At 38.7% G+C, this 20,573-nt stretch overlaps 1 protein-coding gene across 1 annotated transcript in view; it reads left to right on the top strand.

Annotated features, from left to right (window-relative positions):
• Nucleotides 1–20,573, top strand: part of atrx (ATRX chromatin remodeler) — a 62,749-nt gene that overhangs the window by 1,348 nt on the left and 40,828 nt on the right. The window contains exons 2-10 of the mRNA XM_079839585.1: nucleotides 389–483; nucleotides 4,240–4,289; nucleotides 4,990–5,039; nucleotides 9,920–10,044; nucleotides 10,131–10,247; nucleotides 12,259–12,368; nucleotides 12,448–12,515; nucleotides 13,868–16,251; nucleotides 20,272–20,338. Of these exons, the coding sequence (XP_079695711.1) occupies nucleotides 389–483; nucleotides 4,240–4,289; nucleotides 4,990–5,039; nucleotides 9,920–10,044; nucleotides 10,131–10,247; nucleotides 12,259–12,368; nucleotides 12,448–12,515; nucleotides 13,868–16,251; nucleotides 20,272–20,338 (3,066 nt within the window). The remainder of the gene's footprint in view (nucleotides 1–388; nucleotides 484–4,239; nucleotides 4,290–4,989; nucleotides 5,040–9,919; nucleotides 10,045–10,130; nucleotides 10,248–12,258; nucleotides 12,369–12,447; nucleotides 12,516–13,867; nucleotides 16,252–20,271; nucleotides 20,339–20,573) is intronic.

Genomic DNA, 20,573 nt, shown 5'->3' with positions numbered 1-20,573 from the left:
TATCTACTATCTTGTGTTTCTTTAAAGTCATTTATTAGTGTCGTGTTGTCATTTTAGCCATTAATGTTTATTAGTTTTTCGTTAGTTTGTTAATGACTTTTTCATAAATCAATGGACTGTTTAAATTCTGCTTTGTGTAACGTACCACCATGTGAATTGTATTATGAGTCGTCTTTATAAAATGTAACGTAACGTACCGTAGTTTCTGCCTCAATATCGTAGCTACTACATTAACAGTGTTATCCTCCACTGTAATGTCCCTTTTTGTGTAAAATTTAGATTTTCTTGCACTGAAATATCCTATTAAATTCAGTCAGTGAGCCTATTGGCTTTGTATGGGTTTGTTTCTTATCTTAATATTACATACTATATCTTGTGTTTCTTTCAGGTCCAGTAAGCTGAATACATTGGTGACTAAACTTCATGAGTTCTTGGGTAATTCTCCGGACGACGAAAGCATTGATTCTCAAGACATTTCCAATGGTGAGGATAAATTGACTCCAAAAGAGGACTCTGAATAGTGCAGATCGACCGATATTGATATATATATATTTTTTTACAACGATACCGACTATTTGCCTGATTATATGCCCGATATACCAATATTAATTTGGTTAATTTACCACTTTTTTCAATACTGTAATTTCACTCCCTCCTTGCATACAAAACACACACTTCTAATAGTCTAAAAGATTGGCAAAAAATAAAAAGCACTGTAACTAAAGTGTATTTTTAAAATAAAAGCTATGATCAGGTAATCAATGAATAAATAAAATGGTAACACTTTACAATAAGGTCTCATTTGTTAACATTAATGTGTTAACTCACATGAACTAACAATGAGCAATACATTTGTTACAGTATTTATTAATCTTTGTTTACTTTAGTTAATACAAATCCAGCTGTTCATTGATTGTTCAGGTTAGTTCATAGTGCATTAACTAATGTTAACAAATACAACATTTTAATAATTTATTGGTAGATGCTGAAATGAACATGAACTAAGAAGAATAAATGCTGTAGAAGTATTGTTCATTCTTTGTTCTTGTCAACCAAAGTTGTTAACTAATGAAACCTTATTGTAAAGTGTTACCAACATTGCTACTTTAGTGTAACTTTGTACTTTTATTTATTACAACAGCAGTAATATTAACAATAGGCACAATATATTTACAAAGTTTATGTGTTGTTTAATAGACCAAAGAGAGAAGGGAATGGAAGACGCTGGAAAATGCGAACATTGTCAGAAAAATACAGCAAATACATCATCGCAATTACAAGTCCATCTCATCTAGCATGTTATCAGAAATAATGTTTTTTTTTCTGTCTAGATTATGAAATACCAGATGACAGAACGTTGTTTTAATTACTGTATGTGTTTACACAGAACGTCTCTCGTGGACATAATTAATTTCCACAGAGCTGTAATTATTTAGATGTTTATTAGTGAAATAAAGGTTATATAGTAGATGTTAATAAGGAGTTTTAAATGAGTAGATCATGTTAAAAGCTGCGTGCGGTGTCTTTTACATCAACCCGGTGAGTGAACGCCACTATGAATATGAACGTGACTTACGGGACTAATGATGAGCACAGACAACAGAGAGAGAATTCAATTCAGCGCTCTTATTTCCAGCATGGCTTTTTTATTTAATACATAAAAAAATACGTCTTTATTGGGACAGGACTTGACAGATTGCGTGACTCTGTTTAAATAACATAGGCCTATCAAACATTTGTGTAACATGTCTTATTTGTGCATTAATGGCACAAAGTTATGTTACAGTTTTATTAATCAAAGCAAAGTAAGTTACTTTACCTGTGAAAGACCGTTGTTGACTCCTATCCCTCTCTCCTCAGACGCACTGCTTTAAAGGGTTAGTTCACCCGAAAATACAAATTAGTCCATGATTTACTCACCCTCAAGTCATCCTAGGTGTAAATGACTTTCTTCTTTCAGACGAATACAATCAGAGTTATATTAAAAATGGCCTGGCTAATCCAAGCTTTATAATGGCAGTGAATGGGGGCCCAAAATTTGAAGCCCAAAAAGTGCATCCATCCATTATAAAAGTAATCCACACGGCTCCGGGGGGTTAATAAAGGCCTTCTGAAGCGAATCGCTGCATTTTTGGAAGACAAATATCCATATTTAACATGTTATAAAGTAAAATATCTAGCTTCCGGCGGACCACCTTCCATATTCAACTTGCGCAGAAAGTGTAATTCCTCTCGCAGTCAAAAGTATTTTTGGGGGAACTATTCCTTTAATTGCCGCCTTGCATGCAATTCTTAAAACACCCATAAGATGCCACCATTTATTGGTTAATCCGATATTGCAAAACTGATACCCGATTATGGAAAAATGGTTTAATATCAGGAAAAATAACAGTAAAAACGATTATTGGTCGATCTCTACTGAATAGCCCTGGAGTTGGGGTCGACTCCAGCGCAGGAATCAACCCTTGTTGTTGACTCTTTAGTGCAGGCCGGCCCAGTTTCAATGCATTATATCAGCAAAGAGTGAAAGAAAGAAAGTGACGTATTACACAGTGCGAGAGGAGCTGTTGCAGAAACAACGGTCACATACTTTAATCCGGCTAGTAGCTTATTTTCGCACATCTATTTTTAGTTGCAAATGCGAGTGAAATGGTCGCACTGTCGAGCCCTGTAAAAACTCACATCAAGCATAAATGCATCAATAAGTGTACATTATTTGTATTTATTGTTTTTAGTATCTTTAACTCTCCTGTACAAGCAGCTTTTAGCCTAATGGTGCGTTCACACCGGACGCGATTCGCGCAAGTGATTTACATGTTAAGTCAATGCAGAGACGCAAAATGGCATTCTGCAGGCGGCGCGAAGGACGCGAATTGAGCGTTTTGAACGAATCGCTCAAGTTGAAAAATCTGAACTTTGGCGGATATTTCGCGCCGCGTTAACCAATCAGGAGCTTGCTCTAGTAGTGACAACAATGAGGAGAAAATCTTTATATTAATATCTGGTTCAGACAATATGATTATCACTGTAATAACATTAAATTACATGAAACACAACCCAGTCTCTTTTTGTTAAATGCAAGTTTATGTATGATCAATAATACAAAAATATAATTAATGTATAACAAGCTATACATGAAATAAAGCAAACAATGCAGTCAAACATTCAAAGTCAGTGCTAGTAGGCTAACGTTACAACTGCAACGTACAGTTATAGCCTAAAAATATAAAGTAATGAAACTTATCTTTGCCCTCAGCCTAAACGATTTGCCAGGGAACAAATTATAGATCCATGAGACCAAAGATTGGCCGTTACAAGATGAATTATAGCTCGAGACACACCACAGAGACATCAGAGCCAGCGGGAGAGGCAGAAGGACTGGCCGAGGAAAGGTTGCCCTCGCCGGCTTTGACGAGCGCTGACCGCCGCTGTCTGCTGGAGCTCACAACTCCGGCAACGGCAGATAAAATGTTCAAATAGGCACTGTTTATATAAATAAACCACAGATTTGAGCTTTAAACAACTACATTATCGACTGAAAAAGTCTTAAAACTACGTTTTGTCACACATTAACAGTAGATTTTAACAAATAAAAGACATGTAAACACAGCCCATGTCAGCCATTTCTCAACGAGACGAGCTGCTGGCGGAAGCCCCGCCCATGATGCGAATTCGCGTCTGTTGTGCAGTGAATTTCACGCGCGATTCGCGCAAGTAAACTCAAAATGTACACGCGTCCACCTTCGCGCGAATCGCGTCCGGTGTGAACGCCACATAAGACAAGAGATGATCATGGGCATTTAGCGCCCATCCGTTATTAAAAGATGAATTCATTAAAGAATAAATTACCTTCTCTCTCATTTGATATAATGTTCAACCAGGACTGTTTCTTATGACTTTTAAAATGATGGGTATCAGCGACAGCTAGCTAATGATGTTGATACGCTTATCATTTAAAGGTGTATTGTCATCGCTAAATTCGTCTAATTTGGACAGTCATGCTAAAAGTGTGTTGTTTTAATATGGGGAGTTTAAGGCTTTGTGTCGGAGGGAAAATAAATGCGTTTAGTGTGTAATCTTGTTTTTGATGTAAAGTAAATGAGTCAATTCTACCAACTCCTATCGTGGGGAGTTAATAGAATATTTCCCAATGATTTATTGCATTTTAATTTGCTATTAGATTTGAAAATGATGCAGATATAATGTAACTTTTGTTTGTATGCTTTTCTCATATTGCAGGTAAAATGGCAACCAGTGACTTAAACATCTCTGATGAGAAAATGAATGAGGTGCGTGTGTCTACAGAGCCTGTTTTTGCTTTGTTTCTCTGCAGTTTGCCAACACTGTGTCCAATCGTGACATGTTTTCAGCATCAGGTCATGTTTCTGTACTCACCAAGTGCATTTACATGCACTTCAAATGTTCATTTTCAGTCAGACTAAAGCAATAGTTCGTGACAATTGGCAATTCTCACCTACATCCCTAGATAATGTAATTGTAGCCCTGGTAATTTGAGACGAGTGCACATGAAAAGCACCACAATGTCATGTGTTAAAGAATGGCAATCATTTCTGTAATCGTACAGTGCATAGATAAAGCATCCATTATACAACTGATGCACATGCTTTGATTTTCAGTATGTTGGACTTGTGCTTCCTGTCTTTTTCAGCAAGCATGAAAATATTACATTGATATCCAGCAAACATATTTTATTCCAACAATTTCAAGTCCATTGTTATGATTTCTGAATTGGTGGTAAAATATATGGGTGTTGTGGTTGGGACCCTTTTTTGCAACACTAATATATATAAGGCTAATGTTGCTTCAGTGGACACAATTTATTCAGATAATATTTCTGTGATCTGCAAATCTATTCAGTATTTGATGGTTTTTCCAGCTGGTTTGGAGAGTGGAGTTAGTGACGTGGATTTAAAATAATTGAAAATTAAATGTATATATTTTTAATGTTTTCTTTTCTTTTTTTCTCAGCCCGGTTGCTCCTCAGAAATGACCAAACCCTCATCTTCACGCTCAAAGAGGTGAGTTGGGTTGCTCTCATTGTTCTGCCTCTGGCTCTTATCCAGTGAAATAGCTGGGCTGAACAGATGCCTTATATGTTGCCCAGGGTTCCCACGGGTCCTTGAAATCCGTGAAAGTTTGTGAATCTGAGAAAAAAAACAAGAGTCAAGGCCCTTGTAAAATAAACATGCATGGATGCAGGTCCTTGGAAGTGCTTAAATTTATTTTGTGCAAGAAGTTTTCTGGAAAATATTCCATGTTATTCCCTCCGGTCCGCTAATGTGTTATTTTGCCAACACTTCATGGCCTATGTATACTAGCTTCCTTGATTTACGTTAGTTACGCGTATTTACACGTTTTCCCACATGAAGTACTTACGTTGCCATGACGCTCACGCGTGCACAAAACTACTACGATGGTACCTCAATGTTTCACAGACACACCGTGAAACATTGCAAAAATGGGCTGAAACCACTAAAACGCGATGCCTGGAAAATGCAAGCTTTAAGATATTTGAATTTGTCCCCACATTAAGTCCTTGAATTTGAGTGTATTGGACCTGGAAACTCCTTGAAAGGTCCTTGAATTTGAAGTTAACCAAAGTGTGGGAACCCTGGTTGTCTTGCGCTGTTTAGTTCAGATATGGCATATTCACCAGGGTTCCCACATCTGAAATTTGAATAATCTGATTTTAAGGCCATTAAAATGTCTTGTATATGTGTTTTTTTTTTTGGCTAGGCATTACATTTTGAGATGAGGTCTTAAGTATGATTGAAAGATGTCGCCTTTTAGACTAAAATCAACATCTTGTATACTAGGTTTGCTGCGGTAGTCGGTGTTACCAGTCTTTACAATTATAAACTGAAAGTGCCTGCTCTGCTCCATACAGCAAGAGCCGCAGAGTCGCAGCAGGAGTCAGATTTACGGTTAATTTGCGAGATGAGAGTAAGGAGAGATGACTGACATTGACAAATATCTCCCTATACACAGCGTACACATTATCTGAATTCGAAGGCGAAAGTGAAAAGCGAGTCTGCATTAAATGCGATTTCAATACCCCGCATACCAATAGCAGCTCTCAGGGAGCCCGCAAAGTAGTTGAGGGTGTGTTTGCTTAGAATAGTCTGTAAACCATAATATTCATAATTAATATTTCATCATTTTGCCTAGAAGAACACAAAATGATGTTCTGATGCTTTACCTACCACTTACATTTAGAAAATATGAACACTTTGTTAAATCCAAAAATGTATGTCAGAACAGCTTTCTTCTTCTTCCGCTCTTGAAGTCTATCGCAGCCCATAGAACAGTATGGTGTAAAGTTGTGAAATTTGGCACACAGATAGAGGTCAGTCCAAACATGGAGTCTCCAACTCAATCCCTCTAGCGCCACCCACTGTCCACATTTTGAATTGTTTATGCTCATAACTTTTGAACCATTGGCTAGAAACAACATTCTTTTCCTCTGATTCCTTGGCTCAAGACGAAAACCTACTTTTTCAAACTCCTCCTAGACGGTTTATCCGATTTTCATGCAAATTTAATCAGATCATCTTCATAACAAAGATGGGAGAACGAATTTGACTAAGAGCACGCCAAATTGGACACAAGGCTATATCTCCGCAATGCTTTAGCGTATTCAGACACAACTTGGTACATGTCATCCCAAGCCAGATGCTACATGCAGCGCTTCGGCACAGCGCCACCTGCTGGTCAGGAGATTAGAAACATTTTCTTTTTTGCTTAGAACTTTACTTCTGAACAGTTTGCCCAAAAATAAAACTGGTATCTTCTTCTGATTCAGTTAATCATGCCGAATCGAATGATACTGAATGATAGCCCATGTTGGCTATTGTGGGCGTCAGCCATTTTGAATTTTGTCCTAAATTACTGTATTTTAAGAACGCATTAGTGTGTAGTTACGAAACTCAGCATATCATCTGGACCAGGGGTGTCCAATCCTGCTCCTGGAGGGCCGCTGTCCTGCAGAGTTTTGCTCCAACCCCAATGAAACACAGCTGAACCAGCATATCAAGCTCTTACTAGACATACTAGAAACTTCCAGCAGGTGTGTTGAGGCAATCTGGAGCTAAACTCTGCAGCCCTCCAGGACCGAGTTTGGACACCCCTGATCTGGACCATGACCTGAAGGTACTCAAAATGTTTTGAGATGGTGCCACCTTGTGGTCAAAAGTTATTATGAAACCTCCAAATTTAAAAAAATGTATGCCGTAGTTGCTCGAACTTGCTGTCCGACATTTTGAATTTCTTTGAAAACCTTTTTCAAACTCCTAGACCGTTGCCCTGATTTTCACAGAAATTAGCTCAGATTAACGATTTAAACATCTTTAATTACTTATTGTTTCAGTTTTTTTCTGAAGCTTCCTGCCATGTCACATTGTTCTTTTTTGTATTTGGCCCTGAATATTGCTGCATGAAGCTATGTTTCTAATTGAATATAATTAAATGAAAGAATTTGACATAACATATTGCCCCATAATGGTAAAGTGAATTTCTGTCATTGCTGTAAACTAACCACTGCACAGAATGTCTTGTCGACAAAATCACAGAAAATTTCTAGATATAATTTTGGTGAGTATTACCCCACCCCTAGCATACAGTATTAATTTTTATTTCATCAGGTTTTTAAAAAAATGTCTTAAAGCCTTAAATCTGACTTTAAAAATGTGCTGCAACCCTGTTCTCTACTTGACATTACAGAATCATGACTATCAAGTATTCTCTTTCCCAGTGCTTGGAGGATTACGTGTAAAGAAATGAAAGCTTTAGTTTCTTTTGCAGGAGAATTGGCATTATAAATAATAGTAGGGAAATTTATTTTCTGCTTTACATTTCTCTCTTGCAGACAAAAGAAGATATTTTGAAGAATGTTTGTAACCAGGCAGATCCAAGCAACCATTGAATACCATAGCAGGGGGAAAAATACTATGGTAGTCAATGGTTGCTTGGAACTATCACTTGAATTGCATTTCAATTTTGTGTAGTGTGTACATCTTCTTAGGTGTTGTCATACCATTATCTAGGGGTGCAACGGATCACAAAACTCATGCTTTGGATCTTACTAAGGTTTTTGAGTCACAGAATGGATAATTTTTCAGTAAAAAGGGGCGGCCGGGCAAAATGACTCTTTGTGTTTGCACGCAGAAAACTGAATCCTGAGTTCTGGTTCGCGTCTTCTTGAGTTTGGTTTAAAATTGCATGGTTGTTTAAATCGGCAAGACTCAGAAACACTTGCAAATTATACATTTTCACTCTATGATGGTTAATTAGTCCGTGAATCACTTGTGGCCTGGTCCGTACTAGTCATCTACGATCCGTTACACCCCTGCCTTCATCTATGGATACGGTTTCAAGTCTGACATTTAAGTGATTTTTCTATTGCACTTTTCCAATTAGGAAATTCTTACGTCCTGAATTTGAAAGGAACACAGCTCTGATTAGCAACTTGACTACATGTGTATTGTTTTAGAAAAAATACCAAGGTAGGCAAAGACAAAACAAAATGACAAGCATGACAAGAGTCATTTGTGTTGAGAATGTGTTGTTTTTAACAGAATCTGAGAAAGTTCCCTTTAGACTAGGGCTGGTCAATTATGGCACAAATCCATATTGAAATCACGATTATATTGGTGGGTGATGCCAGTCGAATTGAGTGCAGAGGCATTTTAGCCTCATAATCACAGCCCAATGGAGCAGTATCACACTTATATTCTGACTAGAATCTGAGTATGATGACGTCAGGCTAGTGGGTGATATGATTAAAGTCTTATTTCATGAAATGCGTAAGTATTAAATGTCAGTGAAATTTCACAATTATCGATAACTCAGCAAAACTAATACTAGGTCCTCAAAACAGTTACAGAAGACAAGTTAAACAGTCAGCAATACAATAAAAAAAACTAATTACAAACAAAACTGACAAATACAACAGAACAAAAATTCAAATTGAAGTAGTAGTGCTTTCACCTTTCAGTAAGATGTACTAACTGTGGTATTCAGATAAGTAATAGCCTACAACCGAAATTGAAGTAATCAAATGTAAACCACTGCTGTATACATTAAATATATCCTTATTAAACTGCAAAAGATATTCATTCAAGAGCATTGAGTGATTTTATCTTTATGATGAATGATTAACATTATTAGGCTGCTGTCCCTTTAAGAACTGCACGGATCAAATATGCCGATACACACATGTTTACATTCACAAGACATAACCGGCTGTGTTTACAAGGATACTTACCAAAACGACATTTCAACATATTTGTGTGTAGGTGCGTATCTGAAGCCCACAGTATATCCACCCCATCTCGGAGCGCACGTACAGAAACCCGCCTGGGGAACAGTGTATCTTTCGCGGCTTAATGCGCCTTTAATAACACTGTTCAATATCAAGCACGTCCCGCAGTTTAATGACAGTAGATGGCATTTTACAACACTCACATATTTGGCTGATTTGGATGTTAAGTGTGGCTTGGGAGGAACGAAAGCGCACCATTGTGAAGGAAAGGAAGGTGTGCGGGACTGAATGCGCACAATCGCTTTACATTATCTAGTTTTCATAATCGCTGAAAGCCAAAATCAAATAATCAATTATGATTAGTCGCACAGCCCTACTTGTTGGTGTGTTATTCTTCTATATTCACTGCTGTTGTTGCTTGAACTGATGTGCATATTACTCTTTATAACTATCGAGATATTACAATGTTACTGTAGTTTTGCACATTGAATGGTCGATGCTCTTTGGATTGCTGATTTTGGGAGGAATGTTAGAATTGAGTTGGAAAGGTGTTTGGGAGGGAAAATGATATGCATTGATAATGTTTAAATCTGAACAGCCTGTTGACCTCCCCCCCCCCTTTTTTTGTTTAAATTGAAGAAAACCTTCATTTGTGACCAAGCACACTGCCGTAGATGAACCTGAATGTGCAAATGAGAGTGGAGGTGAGCACTGCACGGATGACAGCATGCAGAGCGGTCTGGATATAAACAAGTTGCCACAAGGTTAGTCCTATGTTAAGATGCTTTAGAGCCGTCTGCAGTGTGTAATTTAAGAGGTGCACTGAACCTCCTGGCTTCATGTCTTTCAGGCACAGTGGTGGTGAAGCCAGAACCGGTTGCTAATGAAGCTAAAGATGAATTTCGAGGTCCAGAGTTCCGTAACAGAGGAAGTAAAGTGAAAGAGGACGGAACACGGAAACGTACAGGTGAGAAAACATCCAAACTGTGTTGCATACGGGTGCAGGTCGGACAAGGGGGAAACACGGGTTTAAAACAGTCACGTACAAACGTAAAAATATATGCACATTTGTCCAGTTTTCTACCAAGCTACCTGCTATAGCTCAATAAACTCCCCACTGGAAGGGTTTCAGGACAAGCACGGCGGATACAACTCACTTTATGAGCTTTTATTGCGCACCCATAAATAATCATCCTCAAACTAGGTAGCCTGAATGCTACCGCTACGCTAGCCTATCAGCTGGATATTATGCTGCCTTTACGTGCTATCGGAAATATCGTAAATACGAGTTTTCCTAGGTAAAAATAGCACATGAACGCCCTCACATTCTGAAACTTGAATGCTCGTATGTAGTCACGACTTCAGAAGTCGGAATTATCAAATTTCCGATAGCACGTGAAGGCAGCATTAGTGACGTTATTTAGCTTGTTAGTTAGCTAGTTAGGTTGTAAACCTGCAATGAAAACAAACACAAAACACCAGAATTAACTAATGAAATTACACAATCATGTGATTATTAATTCTTGATCTGAATTACTAGCAATGCCAGTTTATTGTCACTCACCGGCAAAGCTCACCAGTCCTGACCATCAATAGAATGAAAATGAAACCTAAAGGCGACGTTAGCGCACTGTGACTAATTAAGCATATACAGACACACAGTCTGGAGACCAGAACCGATAATAAAACAAACCTGTAGTGTAACCTAGTAAGATTATAACATGTATGAAATAACAAATGTGCCTGCATTTGGAATAAGGCTGTAAATGTACACACTCACTTCCTCAAATACCCCAGAACATAATAATAACATCCATCACTTGTAATATATTTATATATAAAACAATAGTTGCACCTGCTGGAAAGTTGTACAATATTTTTAGGAACGCATCTACAAAAATATGCCTTGCTGGTATTTTGAAGTTGATAAAATAATTTCAAATCCATATCAGTTTATTTGTGCCCCGTGCGTTTTCGTGTTGCATAGCCGCAAATGTGGAACTTAATCGCTGAGGAAGCACACAGATAACTGGTAGCAAACCAAGCACAAGCAGTTCTATCGAACAGTATTTTTCAAAGGGGACAGAACTAAAGGTGCCTCGTAGAGATGAAGGACACATAACCATGTTTTCCTTTTGACAGCTTCGGCTGACGTTGTCCTTGTGTTAATGGTCATGTAATAACTTCTGTATGCTGGCAATAAACATTTTTGTAAGTGTGTCTATAATATGATATGCTAAAAGGATTTTATTTCGGGTGCGGGTCGGGTGTTGGTTCTATTTTAAGCGGGTTTGGTCGGGTGCGGATTTTAATTAGTGCTGCTGTCGGAAAACGGGTCGGATGCGGTTTTAAGCACTGCGGGTGCGGATTTGTGAAGGACTCTGTTTTGGCTGTCGATTAATTTGTTACATAACACCTGTTGCACATGTTCGAATTATATGAATGTAAAGATTGGAGCATAAAATAGCAACCAATAGTGTAATTTTTGTAGTGTTTGGGTAAACAATGGAACAATGGCAGGACTTATGTTATGCAGTTATGTTTAGTGATCATAATGACACCTTCACCTCTACAATTTATCGCATTGCCTTTCTATCTTTGCAAAAATGCACTTATTTGGATACCTATATCACAATTAGGTCCAATTCTGTGATTATCACAATATATTTGTCTAATGCTGAATATACATTTATTCAAAATCTAGATTCTCTTCTTTCAGAGAAGATTAAAACCTGTGTTGTCCAGTCCTGGTCCTGAAGTACATCTAATCGAACACACCTGATTAAACTGACCTGATCATCAGTAGTGCGCTTAAGAACTAAATAATGTTTCCGCTAACAGACGCATACAAAATGTGCAGTGTGTTGGAGCTGCTGCAGGACCAGGATTGAGAGAAACTGCTAGAATATTCAAGAGTCTCAGATGGCATTGAAGTATGACTGTTTTATTATCTTCATTTATTTTTTAATCTCCCACAGACGAGAAGCTTCAGGAGATATTTAATTGCTCAGCATGTGGACAACAAGTCAATCATTTTCAGAAGGATTCCATCTTTCAACATCCTGCACTGCATGTTCTTATCTGCAAGGTAGAAGCCAGATTTACTTGTTACAGCCAATTATGCGCTTGTATCTCTTGTCATTAACATGCATGCCTTGTTCCTACAGTCATGTTTCAAATATTATATGAGTGATGATATCAGCAAGGATGATGAAGGGATGGATGAACAATGCAGGTTGGTATTTATTTATTTTTATTTACTTATAAAATCATAGCTGTGACGATACCAACATGTTAGAAGTCATTACCAATTCCAGTGTAATTTCACCTTTACATTTTAAAAGTTAAAGGATTAGTTCACTTCAAAATGAAAATTTCCTTATATTTTACTCACCCCCATCTCATCCAAGATGTTGATGTCTTTCTTTCTTCAGTCGAAAATAAATTACTTTATTAATTCACATAATGGACTTCAATTGCAACCAAAATGTTGAAGGTCCAGATCAATGCAATTTCAAAGCACTTTGAAGGGCTTCAGAGGCTCTTATCCAGCGAAACCATTGGCCATAAAAAAAAATGTAATATACTTTTTAACCTAAATTGCTCATTTTGCGCTGCTCTGCGGCCGCCAATGATTGCACAATCACGTTGACAACATCACACTAGACGTAGGCGGAAGTACCGCCCCCCGTGTTTATAAAACGCTCGTGTGAAGCCAAATACAAATGCCCTTTAACAAAAAAATGTAAAACAACGATGCCGGACGATTTTGAAGTTGAAGATGGAGTGGGGCGGTACTTCCGCCTACATCTAGTGTGATGTCTCAACGTGATTGCGCAATCACTGGCGGCCGCAGAGCAGCGCAAGATGAGCAATTTAGGTTAAAAAGTATATTCAGTTGTAATTGTTTTTGAAAATGACTGATGGTTTGGCTAGATAAGACCCTATTCCTCGTCTGGGATCGTGCAGAGCCTCTGAAGCCCTTCCTTTGAAACTGCATTGATTTGGACCTTCAACATTTTGGTTGCAATTGAAAACCATTATGTGAAGAAAAATCCTGGAATGTTTTCCTCAAACTTTTTTTCTTTTCGACTGAAAAAAGAAAGACATCTTGGATGAGATGGGGGTGAGTAAATTATCAGGGAGTTTTCATTTTGAAGTGAATTAATCCTTTAAAAGGAAAACAATGTTGTGCAACTTTAAATCAATATTGCTTCATTTTTTTAATGAAATTATTCAAATAAACAGTCTGTAATAAAACAAATAGAAAAAAAAGAAAATAAATAAATTGCAATGTAACAAATAAAAACCCCAGTGCTATGATACAGATTTAAGTAAAGAGTTTTTTCAAGTTTCTAAAAGCAGTATCAAGTTAACAATCAGAATTGACAAAAAATAAAAGTGTTGCTGTTTTAACTGTACTGAATCAAACAGTGTATACTACTGTAGAAAAATGTCTAATGTTCCCTTTTTTTGTAAAATTTGCCTATTAACTTTTAAGTCCTGGAGGTTTTAAAAGCATTAGACAACGCAATTGCATTTTCCCTAAATGATTTTTAATGATTGGATGTTCTGTTTTCCTTTCAGATGGTGTGCAGAGGGTGGTAATCTGATTTGCTGTGACTACTGCAGCAATGCCTTCTGCAAAAAATGCATTTTGCGCAACCTTGGACGAAAAGAGCTGTCTGAAATTATGAATGAAGAAAGCCAATGGCACTGCTACGTGTGCTGCCCAGAGCCGCTGAAGGACTTTGTTAAAACTTGTGAAAAAGTTTTGCTCAATTTGGAATCTCGTTCTAAAAAGCCCAGGGGAGACAATGACAAGACAAAGCGCGAAGACCGCAAACACAAGCATACCAAGCGAGAAAAAACCTCTGTAAACGGACAGGACTATGCCTCAGATGGTGCAGGAACGTTAACCTTTTCCTGTAAGACCTTGAAGGTTCCGAAAGAGCTAGTCAAAAAGACCAAAAAACTAATCGAGACCACAAACGGTTTGAATCGTACTTTTGTGCAATTCCTCCAGCACACATCAAATGGCCCTGATGTTAGTGCTGTAAGCTATAGACACTTAAAGGCCTTCAAATCGGTTTTGGCTGATCTGAAAAAGGCCCATGCAGCTCTGGAGGATTCGCTTGAAAAAGAATTTGAAGAGAAAGGCCTGAAGTTTCAGAATGGAGAGGAGCAAAGACCACCAGACAGTCAAACTGCAGGTAAAGCAGTTGGTAACTCGCACCATGCTGACCCCACAACTGTCAGGGAAGATGGTTTGGATTGCCCTACCAAGGACCATAATCCTCTGGTAGAAGAGGAAAACCAACAGGACTGTAACTCGGCTGATGTTGAAATGAAGGAGAGCCTTCCACTCTCGCCAGAAGAAGCTGAGGACTGGTCTGAAGAAAGAGATGAACCTGAAGAAAGAGATGAACCTGAAGAAAGAGATGAAACTGAAGAAAGAGACAGGTCTGAAGAAAGAGACGGGTCTGAAGAAAGAGATGGATCTGAAGAAAGAGACGGAGCTGAAGAAAGAGACAGGTCTGAAGAAAAAGACAAGTGTGAAGAAAGTGAAGCTAAAGATCAGGAAATGACAGATAATCCTGACTTTGAGGAAAGCTCAGTGCCAGCTGGTGAAGCGTCTCTTGATAAAGACATTGTGTCTATTCCACCGTCTGTCCCAGAGGAACTCTTTGAGATGGTCGAGAGTCTTGCTGTAAAGAAAGAAGATGATGCTGGCAACTCGACCGATTCTAGTGATGGGAAATCGACGTCCAACACTGAGGTTGTGGAATCAAACAAGAGCCTAACAAAACTGGGTAAAAAACTTGTTGTCAAACTAACACCTGTTCCTCTTAAAATTACCATAAAACGAGATAAGAGCAATGAGCGGTCGGCTTCAGAAGACATGGATGGTGAGACATTACCAAAGGAGAGTCAAGATAGCCGACGCTCCCCCAGGATGAAGACCACACCTTTACGCAAGTCACCGGAGGCAAAGAGCAAACGTAAATCAAGGTCGTCAACGGCAAAAGAAGAGCGCAGTGAAGCAGTCGAGGAGCAGAGTGATTCAGACTCGGATGAAGTCCCTGAGGTCCTGCAGACGGCTGCTATGAAGGCCAGCTCTGATGAGAGTGAGCCTGAAAACTCTGGGAACGCTTCTGGCAAACGGACCAAGAAGAAGAAAGCGGCTTCCCGCTCCACCGAGAAAGCGACGCCAAAGCGCAAACTCGATATGGGCTCCTCAGATTCGGACCAGAGTGACAAGGTTTCAACAGCAAAAACAAGAAGTGCCAAAAAGAAGAGGGGCAAGGAATCAGGCTCCTCAGATTCGGACCAGAGTGACAAGGTTTCCACAGCAAAAACAAGAAGTTCCAAAAAGAAGAGGGGCAAGGAATCAGGCTCCTCAGATTCGGACCAGAGTGACAAGGTTTCCACAGCAAAAACAAGAAGTTCCAAAAAGAAGAGGGACAAGGAATCAGGCTCCTCAGATTCGGACCAGAGTGACAAGGTTTCAACAGCAAAAACAAGAAGTACCAAAAAGAAGAGGGGCAGGGAATCAGGCTCCTCAGATTCGGACCAGAGTGACAAGACTCGAACTGCAAAAACAAGAAGTGCCAAAAAGAAGAGGGGCAGGGAATCAGACTCCTCAAACCACAACTCCGATCTGGAGAAGCAGATGAAAAGCCTGGCCAAGATGGGTAGTGGGAAAAAAAAATCCAAAGGCGTCAAAAAGGAAGAGGACGAAGACAGTAAAGAGGCCAAAAAAGCCCCTAAAAGGTCATTTGAGCGGAAACGAAGGTCACAGAAAGAAAAGGCTAAAACCAAGGAAGAGTTTTCCTCCAGTGACGAAGAGGAGGAGGATAAAGAGGAAGAGAAGCAGGCTGATAACTCAGGAGAAGACAGTGATCAGCAGAAGATTAAACCGATACTTGAGTCCGTTATGGCTAGTATTGATGGTTTCCATCAGTCATCAGGTCAGTCAACAAAATGGCTAAAGCAAGCTACATTTCATGGCAGAAAGTATTAGCTGCCTATACCTCATTGATTTCAAACTAGGGAAAAGAATGTACTAAATTAACCATTGTCCCTGTATAATAAAAATAATTGATCTTAATTTTGGACGACACGTCCTGTCTTTACAGTTTTATTAGCAGTTTTATTAACCAAATTTATCAGTAGCTTACAAACTAACTGGTGGACCACATAACAATTCTAAAATGTATACTATATACGTAAAATGTGAATGTCAGTGTTAAAACTATTGCGTGCATAAAATTGGTAAATAACCATTACACTAAAGGGGATTTCGCACCGGAGGAACTTTTTCATAATTCCTATAAGTATTGCTGAAAGTACCCACTTTTTGCCGTGTTCGCACCACAGGAACTGAGAATGATTTTAGTTTCCTGGAAACCCCCCAACACTGCACATTTACCGTCTCCTTTATCTGAGACGCCCATTTCAGGTCTTGGAGTCTCCACTAATAAGATGAGCATTTGAATCAGGTGTGTTTGATTAGAGAGACAATGTGAAGTGTTGGGGGGCCTCCAGGATCGTGATTGGGAAACACTAGCCCTGTTTACATGCACACATTTGTGTCATTTCGATTGAACGATTCTGTGGACAGTTTACATGAGATGTCATCTAAACCGATCTGTGTTGCTGTGAGAAACACCTCAGAAAAATAAATTCTTCTGTCAGGCGCAGTTGAAGTAGAAAGTGCCTGGGACAAACGAGATGAGATGGCGTAGACAGGCTACGTCTGTGTCATTATTCCAACATTATCTTCATAACTTATTAAATAAAAAGTTTAATACTTAATACTCGTCAACATTATAGCCTACTGTGAGCGCAGCGCGCACTCTTCAGTGGTGGAAGCGCGCGCTGTATATCAAGTCACAGAAGGACGTACACTCAAAGTAATCGGATCAGGTCGTTTACATGGTGGAATTTTTCGATTTGATCGGTTCATGGAAAGGTTTATCCCACCCCTCTCAAAACGATTACAATTTCATTCGGTTTGGGCATTTTTATTCCGATTGAGGTGTTTTATATGGAGCATTTTCATTCGGTTTGGACTTTAAAACCGATTACAGTGCTCCATGTAAACGCACCTACTCTGTTATAGGAACACCTTTTGGGGAGACTAAATGGAGAGTCTAATGCCTGGTACACATTGTACTATTTTGGGCTGTCCCAGATGTAAGCTGATCAATCGTGGTTATTTCTGTGGTCCGACATCGTACGGTGAAAGAGGTTCAAAGACGGATGTTGTTGCGCTCTTGCGACCAAAGATAATCTGTGAAAATTTTCTTAACGTGGCACAAATTTTGCACGCTCATCTCACAGTGTGTTTGGTGCTATGACCTACGTCTACTGACTAGTCAATAAAAAGCCAACATGAAATGGCGTATTGATCAACACGAGATGGCGCTAAAACTTAAAGCTCCTTTTGCAAAAAAGTTGCCCTCACAAACATGGAAAACAGATGGCATTTTCCGGTCCCCTTTATCTGCTGTGTTCTTTTCTCAGCCTCTATCTGGACCACTAAGTTGTCATAAAAGATTGTCTCTTAGTCCTGCTTTATGCTCTTGCAATTGCATAACTTTGTACATCTACATTCGTTCTGTTATCACAAAACCGAAGACACAACAAAACCACAGCTATGATCCAGGTGTCCTCCATCCTCCAGTTGTTGAATGCTGTGCTTAAATAACGCCGCTGTCAGCCGGCTTATGGCACTTCAGAGTTCCTACTGGAGGTGCGAATGAAACCAGGAAAACGACTCTAGGAGAAAATTTAGTTCTCTGGGGACTGGCCTGGTGGCTAGTCCCTATAACTGACTTCCTATAACTACCCGGTGTGAAAGTCCCATTAGGGCTTGTTTCACAATGAGGGGGCAGGTCATGAGCTGGGTGTGAGCCGCACTTCTGCTTATCAGAGCTTTTTAATTGTATACTACACCACATGATGTCTTTAATAACATCCCAAAATTATAAAATGGACTACTTCTAACTTGGTCATCATGAAAAAGTATGCACCGTATTTTACAGAAAAAAAGTCACACCGGGTCAAAATTGCATTGTTGCGAGGGGAAAAAACACTGGGTCTCATTCATGAAACTTTCGCAAATATACAAAATAAAAAGGACCTTTACAAAAACTCTCCTCCAGATTCACACACGCTTCGTATACCACGTATTCAGTAGTTAAACGTGTGTATATTAATGAATTCTAAATGTTCGTAAATAGGGCGTGCATGCACGCTCATTCATAATTTGCATAAACCCCGCCTAGTTACAACTGCAAATAACGTGTGCAGGAACGCTGTGGAATCTTCTGGACCTCTTTCTCAGGTTTGGCTCCAGTATATTATATAAGCTAAAGAGACCAATTGGCCATATGCCTTGCAATAAATATTAAATTATTGTATGTTTAGCCAGCTAAAAACGCCTGGTGCTCTTCTGAAAACTGCCAGCTGGTGGCGCTTGAAGGCTGCAAGCTCAACCTTTTTCCAGCTGAAATACTTTGGTTGCTATGATACAGAATATCCATGGCAGTAATGTGTTACTAGCATCTCATTTTGAAGAATATTACTGAATATAAAAATGCAGTAAAAAGCAGTATTAACTCATTATTAACGCAATATTAATCTATTGTTCAGTCGTTGTACAAGTAGGATGATTGGCCTGTGTAGTATTTGTCCCGCCCCTCCTCCACTGTGATTGGCGGCCGGGTAAAAAGTGACAGTGACAAGTGCTGCATATTACCCAAAGTTGAACAGTAAAAAAAAAAAGACTGTGCAAATGAAGTCGTGAAGTATTATTATGGTACGTAGTGCATCAAAATGCAATGTTGTCAGTTTGCCTAAATTACAACACAGAACGTTCAAATGTTTTATGCACAATTTACATGTGCTAGGGAGCAGGTGTAGATTTCTTTCGTACCAACTAACATTTTGAAAATGCGAACATTTTTGTGAATTCGAAAATTTGTCAGAGCGGCTTTACAAATAATTTACACACGAATACGTTCTGCTCGTATTTCATGAATGAGGCCCACTGTGTGCAAGACAAATTTTATTATTGCATACTAGAAGAAATTCTAGTAAATAAAATTAAATATTTACAAACATAAACAAATCCTTTAAATTTACTGGTATTCAGTATAAGCTTAAATTGTGCCAGTCATTGTAAACAAAATGTATTATAAACACTAAACCAATGCTAATTTATTTAAAACAAAACTGAAAGTAACGGCGTGTGGGAAATGGGATGTACAAATAAATTTGGGCTCACATACCTCTCTAATCCAGCACAAATCCAAATGTGCTTGACGTTAATCGCATTATACAAGTTGCTTTGGAATATAAGTCGCAGCACATTTCAGACGATAAATTGACATTAATATTCTGTAAAATACGGTATATACGAGGACCAAATTTACATCACAATTGAAAAAAATAATTTACATAGACCCCCTGACCTGCAGACTGTTGGCTGCCGTTATCTGCATTCAGAGCTCAAATGTTTTTGACTTGCGTTCATGTCTTGAGTGTGAGCTATGTGGCAAAAATAGGCGCACTGTCACCTATTCACTATCTACTCACTGTCACGGATGACACCTTGTAGCTTCCCTGTTAATAAGGGTGCCTAAATGAAAACGAACTTCTCACGTCCTGCTCACACACTTTATGTGAAACATCACTGAAAGGAGGCATCAGTTGATATTTTGCTAGCTACGCACTGATCGAACATTTGAGAGCAATTAAGATGGACCCCTTTTTGGATCGATGTAACTGCTTGCTCAAAAAAAATATATAGGGTAGACTAGCTAAAAAGAGAATGAATTAACAATTAATTGTAACAATATAAGATACTGAAAACTGTACAAGTTTGAGAAGCAAAGCATCAGAAAGTTCATCAGCGCTCTATAAAACTATAACCTTTTGGACTTGTGTTTATTGAATTTCATGGCTTTTTCTTGTTTATCCAGGTGATGAAGTTGATTTAAAGGCCGAATCCTCCCAGGTGGTGGATGATGACGATGACCCTGAAAATAGGTATCATTTATACTTTTTTTTTTAATGTTTCTGTCTGTTTAATCACTAACACTGGGTTTTAAAAAATATTATCCAGTGAAAATTATGCTTTTTCAAGTATGGCCTTTCATGTAATGTGCTTTTATAGCTGTTTGTAAATGTAAAAAATCTGCAAAGATCAAAGTGTTTCATGATCTGAGAGAGTCTCTCAGATCAGAAAGTTCGTCATCAGCATTCTGTCAAACTATAACATACC

The sequence above is a fragment of the Gobio gobio genome (assembly GCF_949357685.1).
Source record: "Gobio gobio genome assembly, chromosome: 16".
Taxonomy (NCBI): domain Eukaryota; kingdom Metazoa; phylum Chordata; class Actinopteri; order Cypriniformes; family Gobionidae; genus Gobio; species Gobio gobio.
Note: the sequence above shows the minus strand (reverse complement) of the source record. Positions and strands in the feature narration are given on the sequence as shown.